Consider the following 8,695-nt stretch of genomic DNA (forward strand, 5'->3'; position numbering starts at 1 on the left):
AATTAATTTAATTCCCAATACAATGAAAGTTTTTTATATTTAAAAAAAAAAGAATTAAAAAGTGAGTTAAACGAGCTGTTTCTGTGCAGTCCTTTTAGAAAAGCTCTAAATTGGTTAGTGGTCAAAGGCTGAGGTAAAAACCTGCCATGCAGCCAGACTTGAGCCAGTTACTTGTCTCTGCTCCCCTCTGAAACCCAGCTGCTGCAGAGGCCAGACCCTGAGCACCCGTGGGGCTGCCCTGCTTGCTGCTGGGGGTGGGCTTGGTCTTGCTGCGTGTCCTGTGGCTTATGGTCAGTTCTGACAGTGAAACTGCTAAGGTAGGGGTGCTTGCTCAAAAATGTCTTTTCAGGTAGCAAGTGTGTAATTGCGTGTTCTCAGCACCAAAATCGTTACTGCCCAGATGGAAACCAGGCAGTGGCATGTGTTTCGGAGCATGAGAACAGAGGTTTGGAGCAGGCCTTGGAAATCAGAAAATCCACCCCCCAGTCTGGGCCATGTTCCAGAAACTGTGAAGTCTGTACTTGCACAGTTTGTTCATAACGCCAAATGCAGGAAGAGCCACAGCTTCCGCGGGGAGCCCCTTCCACTGTTCAGCCAGTCTTCACTGTAAGCATGTATTACAGAAAGGCCAGTCCAGTTTAATATGCATAAATATTTATAGGTCACACTAGCTTCTGGGCGAGCTCCAGGCACATGGTAACTAACTGCTTGCGCTCTGGTTTATAGCGCTGTTACATAGCAGCTGACAGGGCTTGGCCAACTTCTCTGTCTTAGTGAAGCAAAGGCAGCCTCACGGTGCCAACAACGCAGGACATCTTTGATGCTTGCTCATCAGTCTGTTTCACCCGATGCACAATAAATACATCGCCACTGGCCTCATCAACCACTTTTTTTTTTTTTTTCTTCCCATGCTTGTTGAATTTCATCTGGGTTTCAGGCAAATTTTTTTCAGTTTGTAAAGGCAGTTTTGTAGTTCAATTGTGTTCTCTTGGCCAAAACCTATACATAGTATGTAGTACTCATCTGTTACATCAGTTGTTAAATTATGGATGGAGGCCAAAGAGCACTTACTTGAAATGCCTCCTTAACTTGATGGCAAATTACATGATGCAGCTTTGTCAGCAGAGACACAGACCCATTCTAGTAGTTGTTGCAAGATCCAAGCTTCTCAAAATGAACACATGCACGAGCAGTTTTACACTGCCCAAACCATGCGCCGTTTTGAAATCCCTATATGCAAGAAGCTGCTGCTGCTGCCAAAGTAAGTTAAACTTTAAAACCCCTGCTCTGAACTACAATATGTCACTATCAAAAGCCTCATTACAGCTCAGGTAACAGATTTTACTGCTGTGTTGCAACCAAATTAAACCGGACTCACGCTAATGGCTCTTGACAAACTCAGTGCTGTTGCCTCTTACCAGCTCTGAGGTGTTGAAAGCCAGTAGATGGCATTAATCAAGATGCAGTCCCCAGAGCTCAGCCAGGCCAGGAACTCCTCAGGCAGCCTCTGTCCCTTCATCACAGGGCAGCTACGACTCTTGTTTTCCTCCAAGTCTTCTCCACAGATGATACTGGCACAAGCAGCGTGTGGACAAACCACCCCGAAAACACCCTGGAGTGGTGTGATCTTTATTCTCCCACAGCCCAAGGGAAGGGGACACAGAAGAGTATCAGCAAGGGACTCCTCACTACGCTGCTCCCCACGTATGCAGCATGTGCAGGTTGTTGCTGGATACGAGCTGTTTGTAAACTGGCTGGCTTTGCCAGGCTTGACTGCTTCAGCTCCTTACTGCAGGACAGCTCAAAGAAGACTGGCCTCGGGGTTCGTGTGGTCCACGTCACGCCAGTAAGGAAACAGGGAAGGAAGAGCAGACAGTTTTTTTTCCAGGCGTGACCAAAGTTGTGCTGCTAGAAAGCTGTTGCCTTTAGTTGATAAATGGAGCCCATCAGACAAATAGGAAGAGAAATCCTACAGGGGAGGTTAAAACCATGTATTAATGTATTTGTTACTTGAAAACACAAAGTCTTGAGTCATTTTTAAGTTAATTCTTCAGAGCCAGCTGTATATATACTGGTTTTATTTTTTCACTGTTTGTATTAAAATATTAAGAGCATGTTCTGATGGCCAAAGTCACTGCTATTCATCAGATCACGCGATTAATAAGTAATGCAATCAAAATATTGAGCCTACTCAATGGTCTGCTGCACCAGGGAGTGCAGGAGAGAAAAGAGTCAGTGTCTGAACCAGATTTACCTGCTTAGGGAAAGTCTGCACTCTCTGTCGTGTGGACAAATTTGGTCAGAAGCATCAGCAAGGTACTGCTGCAACCTGATCCAAGGGAAGTAGCCCCACGCCGTGCAGTGGGCTGGACTAGGTGGCTCCAGAGGCCCCTTCCAACCTAAACTATGCCACATTTGAAAACCCAAGGAGAAGGCTACTTACATGTAACGCACCCAGGGGACATTTGCTAACTAAAACACAGCGGTCAGGTTGTATTAAGCTTCATTTCTCCCAGCCCAGTAAGAAGCATTCTGGATTACCTTTTTCCTTCCCCAAAATGTGATTTGGATCTATTTTGTATTATTTCAGTGATAATGCAGCACTATAGGTTTCTCTATGCTAAATTATGCATTTCACAATTCATGACAGTTTCAAAACCTTTCTCATGACATCATACCTGATTTTTTTGCATCAGTGTCCAGAGGTCGAGTACATCTGTTCCACACTCCCTCGCTACCTGAACACAGGCCTGGGCGTACTCCCCAGTGGTGGCATTGCGGCGATTTAATTTCTCAGCTATCAGACACAAAATATTTAGCAATCATGACTGATACAATTAGATGAGTTCTGTCTTCTGCGGCACAGGTTATGCATATCAGATAGTTACGCTAGCAGACACAACCAATCACAAACCAAATCTGAAGCCCCTCACCTTAAGCGGCTGGCAGCTATAGCTTGTTTAGTCTCCTTCAGGGCACCTTTTGTTTCAGAGGTTTTGTTTGAAAATACATTTCTCATTACCAGATGTGTAACAGGTGGGAGATGCAATAGCAACAAGCACACAGCATAATGCTTCTTTCTGTGCTGCTCAAAGCTTTTGCCTTCTGTCAAGCTTCAGGTGAAATCAGTGCATAAACTTAAAACTCTTCATACACCTGCTCCTGGCACGTAGAATAGAGTTAAGTAAATGTCAGTCTATTTACAAGCTTGCTTTTCCCTTCCTGGATGACATCCGACATTTACCATCTCCTCTCACGATTCATTTCCAAACACATGAAGGACAAGAAGGAGCTATCAACACAAATTTAGCAAAGCCAGCTAGTGCTTGACCAACCCCATTGCCTTCTCAAATGAAATGATGGCAACACACATGACGAAGACCAGCTCTGACTTTAATAAAGGCTTTGACTGTCTCCCACAGCACTCACATCTGGAAACTGAGTTTCTTTTGCACCTCTTTTCACACTTGGATGAATGTTCCTGTGAACATCCTCATGTTTTACGTCTCTCCTTTGCTCTGACATCTATCTGACAAAACTAGAAACAAGCAGAACATTTTGCCTGGGTACTCGCTGAGGGCAGATGAGCCGATATTGCTGCTTACTGTGCCCACAATACTTCATTTGTGGTCCATGGGCTGAGATCACTCTGTCTTTTGTTCCATCCCTAGACAGGCACTCTCTTTTAGCCAGACACTGTCAGACCCAACACTGTAAATGCAAGTTTCCCCCTTCCTCACCTCATAAAAAAAGGACAGCTTTAAGGCAAAAATGAATTAACAACATTTTAAAAGTGTTACTTGATAGGAGCCAGATAAGCGGCATTCACAGTGTGCTCACCTAACAAATCTTCAGAAGGATAACACAGCTGCACGCTTGGCTGTAGCGGTTCCAGTGGGAGGGAGGCACACACGCCAGGAAAGGCTGTGCTGCGCCTGACTTATCCCTCACGCCCTACCCAAGGATCCGCTGTCACATACACAGCACCGACAATGTCTGATGTTCGATCTGACCTGCTACAGCTGCTACTGTCTTACACAATTTGCGAGTATTACTCTAGGACTTTCTCTGCTTTTCCAAATTAAATACAAAAACTACCCTGCTGGATGAGACCCTAAGTCCTTACAGTCCAAAATCTGTTTTGCACAGTGACCACTGCCACACAAGTCATGCAGTAACACAGTCTAACTTAATGCAGTTTAAACATGAGGTCATCTTCAAAATGTGTGTCACTGCTTTGATCGAGTACACAACTCAGGATACACAATACCACCTGCAAATATTAAGGTGACAGCTCTGTATTTACCTGAACCTAACTCAAAAATCTTTTATAAATGTGCAAGAACTGGACAAGATGTCCCAATGGAAAAGAGGATGGGCTCTCAGAAGGCAAAAACTGTTGCTGCTGGAGTCAGCTTCCAGCAGCTCAGTAACACGAACTAAGGAGTGCTTTTACCTCTCTATTTTTAGAATTAGCTTGAACAACATAATGAGAAATTATTTAATCACCTTTCGCATCTTTTTCAGGTATTTTTATTAGCATCCTTAGAACACGGTATTCTCTGGGTTTTGGTTTTGGTTTTTTTTTTTAAATTTAAAATAAACCTGGCTAGGACATTACTGCTTATCCAAATAGATGTGAAATATGCTGTGACTATTATAAATTTTTCTAAGGCACACAATGTCAAAATTTCTTCCATTATTCATGTTATTTTGGAAGCTGCTAGGACATCACGTAGTCAGCCCAGGACATCTTAGCAAAACCTATATTCTCAACAGGCAGCCACTTCTGTCAGTTCTATGCACGAGCAAATCAATCAGCACTTTCAAAAGGATGCCGTTGTTTAGTTGGGAGTTACTCCACGAGCTTATCCAAAAGCTGTTTAGCAAATCAGTTAGCAGTCCTTTTCCATCAGCTCAGAGAAGGTGACTGCAATCTGGCACAAGCACAATGGTAATCACCTGTCAGCCTGGGATCAGTAACTTACACCCTGCCGGCAAAAATAGTGCCCACCCATACGATTCTCGTACCTTTGGCAAGACACTCCTTTTCCCAAGCTGATTCCTGAAGAGGCGGTGGCGTTATCAAAATAATCCTGTCTTCAGTAACATCTACTGACTTCAGATACTGTATCATGCTCTTCAAGTTTGCAGCATATTCCTCCAAAGGAACGTGCTGCTTGGGGTTCAGATCTGTCAGGGGATGCAGCACAGGCATTAGGGATGCTGAACAGTTATTACACAACACAACGTGCTTTTAACACAGCGTATGAATGTGGGCGCTCATTTTCAGTACGCAGCTCACCTCAATCATTGATTCAGGAGGCGTGGTAGGAAAATGCCATTCCCCAATATCCAAATAAATAAAGAATTTAAACACAGTACTTCCAACTAACACAAATAAGATGGGGGGGGGGGGGTGCGTGGAAATATCTTTTTTTTTTTTTTTTTTTAAGATGTTTTTTCTTACAACTCTGTATCTTAGTATTAGATCACATAATCACCTCAAACCTCACCTGGAACAAAACCTAAGATTTTTAACTCTCTTGGATGCAGAAAAAAAATCTAGAAATTCTTATGGCTGTAGAGTCAGTCCTTTGTGCACTGATGTTATCATTTTGATTAGACTAGCCCTGCGCGCTGCTATGCTTATCTTAAAGAGAATCAGAATGCTGCCTTCCCTCAGTTCCTTAAGCCATCTGCCAAGAACTCATCAGACTGCTTTAAAGGCAGAAGAATCAGCTAGATGCCCAACCCCAAATTTAGGTGAAGGATATATGACTAATTCTTAAGCACCTTGAAATTTACTTTTAATATTAAAACTTGATGAGAGGGAAAGAAATAGAAGGCACTGCAAGGTTTAAATACAAATAAAATGATTGAAAACAATCCACTGTAAAAGTGAAAAGAAGGTAACTGGTCCATAGGAAAGCAGCAGGAAAGTCTGTGTAACGTTCTGCCTTTTCTCCTCAATTGTAAAATTGTCTTAAGAGAACAGATACCGGAAAAACAAAAAAAAAAGCTACCATACCTTTCAAAGCACTGTCATTAGCTCCAAAGAAAATAGTAATTGCAACAGTACTCTCAGCGCCAGTACTTTTAGTGATCAGTCTCGGAAGGATCAGTTTAGCCCATCTGGTGTTGTATCCTGAGAGCCCACGGTTCACAACATCACATTTTCTGAAACAGAAACACGTATCAAAAACAACACCTCTCCTCTGCCCACCAGAACAAAACTCGGTAAGTTTTGAACCCTTCTGTCAGGATACCTGCCTCTCAGAAATGACAAGATATCACAGGAGTTTTCAGTGGGATTATAACTTTGTTCTCAAAGTGCACACACACACACTGCATGTGTAGTATTTACCTGTCACTTGGCCTATGAAACCAGAACAACTTCTTGACAATCACTAAAGATTTTTTTTTGTTTCTACTCCAGCTTTGAGTGGAAAGAAACACCCAGTGAGTATTACCAGCAGTACTGGGCAGGTTACCACTAAGGCAGTTCCACTTCAATAAATAAATAAATGTTAATAAATAAATAAACATTAAATATTAACTTGTGTTTGTTTTCTTTTAGAAAAGCTGCAGGACTTCTTGCATGCTAGAAATTACTTTTGAAATTCAAGCTCTTACCTCACCAGTCTCTCAGCAAGGGCTGCCCCCCAGCCATTTTCCTGGAAGGAGAACTGAAAGCAAGGAAAACGGTTAGATCCCCACTGGAAGAACTCAGTCCCCAGCAGGTCAGTCCCAGCACCAGCACCTTCCCTCCTCAAAAGCTCTGCATGCACGGCCGCTGGCACCGCTGCAGCAGTGCTTCCTCCCTCCCAGCCTGCCCTGTCCCTGCAGAGGTCAAACAGCCCTGGTCTTACCTGGACACACGACTGGCATCAGAGGCAACACGGGACCGATCCTACAGAGGGATGGACCCTCCGCACCCTTTTGTAATCAAAACTGGCTGCTGTGAGGCTATAGCTTAACTTTGGCCAGTGAGGCTTTTTTTTTTTTTAATTATTTTTATTTTTTTCTACTTTATTCCTAAGATCCTTTCATTGTGCCTTCATTCTGGAGAGCACCTCTCAAAAAGCCTCTCTCCACATGCTGAACACGCAGAGTGCAGTTCAATACTTACCTCTTCTAGTAGTGGAAAAATGAATCCTTTCTCCTTATTCCCACTGCTGCACCACCCTCCTGTTACACTGCTGCACTGTGAGTCCATTTGGGCAACCAGTCTCCCATTAAAGACAACCTCTGTCTTCAGCCAAATCTTTTTTCACCAGAGCAGCTCGGTGACCCACTCCACCATGCCACCCACACAACACAAGGCAGGGACCCAAAGCGAACACTAAAAAGCTGGTGCTGCCCCAAAAGAGAAGTTCGCCAAGCCATGGGCTGGTCACACTGACGTGTCTCCAGGGTGGGCGAGCTCGATGCAGGGAGCTACAAGGACGCAACACACCAGCAGCTGCGACAGGGAAGAGTGCAGGCACAGTCCAGACAGGCTGTCCTCCCTGTCTGGAAAATGCCACCGCCACCGAAATACCAGAAGCTATGCTTTCACCAGATCACACTTCCAACATAGCAACTTTATCAATTTCTGCAAAAAGGCTCTAAATCTCATAAAAGACCATCAGGCATGAAAGCTCCTGGATCACTCTCATGGGAGATCCAGCTAGGACACAACCGTGCTGGGCCCCACTCCTGTTTCAGTGGTCTCTTTCCCCCCATGCCGGCCAGCCTCTGCCCAAGCCGGTTCTCAGACCAGTCCCAGGGGAACGGCTTCCTCCCGCGGCCTGGCCGGGCCGGTGGCGGGCCCCGAGGAGAGCGGCTCAGGGGGCTCGGCGGCCATGATTCCCCCTGCCAGGCTGCTCCTGCGCCAGGCGAGGCTGGGGGCCGCGCTGCCCCACACGAGGACACGCACATCCCCTGCCGCTGCAGCCGGTATTAGAAGAACCGATATTAAGCAAAGCCCGGCGCTTGGCTCAGGCGCTCAGTCTAACGTCGGGTTGCTGCTGGCGCGGTGTTCGAGGAGAACCAGGGCGCAGACCGCGCTCCCGGAACGAGGAACTGGGGTGTTCGTGGGGCTCTGGAGCTCCAGGCGGGAACTGGGGGGCCCGCCGGCCCCACGCAGGGCCCGGGCCGAGAGGGGCCGGCCGGGGAGGGCTGCTGCAGGGCCGCTACCTCAGTGATGGAGTCTCCGAAGAGGACGACGCGAGGCCAGAGCAGCAGCCGCCCGCAGGCGCCCGCCTCCGCCAGCGCCATGGCCGCCGCCGGACGTCCGCCGGGAGGGGGCGGCCGCGCCGCTTCCTCTGCGGCGGGAAACCGGGCGGCCCCGGTTTAGGTCGGCGTTGAAAACCGGCTTCAAGTTCCAGCAGCGCCGATGTTTTAGTGCTTTCTCCCTTCTTTGAGGGATGACTGCGGGAAGTGAAGTGCGGGCTCCCGCGGAGCCGGGAGCGCAGGAGAAGGGAACGACAGCCCCGGGGAACTGAACTCACCGACATATTTAACGCACACATTCCCTCCGCAAATGTTGTCTGAAAGTACATGTAAAAAAACATGCATAATTTTAAAAATAAGATTTTAATCTGTTCCAAAGAGAGACTTCCTTTTAAGAAAAGGCAATTATCTACTTCAAAAGACGTCATACTCTTCTTTAGTTAGCTAATGACACGCAATTCACGGAGGAAAGCTGTCA

At 46.1% G+C, this 8,695-nt stretch overlaps 2 protein-coding genes across 2 annotated transcripts in view; one reads left to right on the plus strand and one right to left on the minus strand.

Annotated features, from left to right (window-relative positions):
- The window catches only part of ADAM17 (ADAM metallopeptidase domain 17), a 39,014-nt gene extending 37,325 nt beyond the window's left edge, over nt 1-1,689 (plus strand). The window contains exon 20 of the transcript XR_015257964.1: nt 1,554-1,689. The gene's annotated coding sequence lies outside the window, so the exon portion shown is untranslated. The remainder of the gene's footprint in view (nt 1-1,553) is intronic.
- IAH1 (isoamyl acetate hydrolyzing esterase 1 (putative)) lies at nt 1,614-8,312 on the minus strand. The gene is made up of 6 exons (XM_086743259.1): nt 8,182-8,312; nt 6,637-6,689; nt 6,032-6,180; nt 5,032-5,193; nt 2,679-2,797; nt 1,614-1,969 (listed from the first exon to the last, which is right to left on the minus strand). The coding sequence occupies exons 1-6, from the start codon at nt 8,260-8,262 to the stop codon at nt 1,802-1,804; spliced, it is 732 nt and encodes a 243-aa protein (XP_086599385.1). The 5' UTR covers nt 8,263-8,312; the 3' UTR covers nt 1,614-1,801.
- Nucleotides 8,313-8,695: the final 383 nt, after the last annotated feature.

This window comes from Chlamydotis macqueenii, chromosome 3 (genome assembly GCF_036417535.1).
Source record: "Chlamydotis macqueenii isolate bChlMac1 chromosome 3, bChlMac1.mat, whole genome shotgun sequence".
In the NCBI taxonomy this organism is placed as follows: Eukaryota; Metazoa; Chordata; class Aves; order Otidiformes; family Otididae; genus Chlamydotis; species Chlamydotis macqueenii.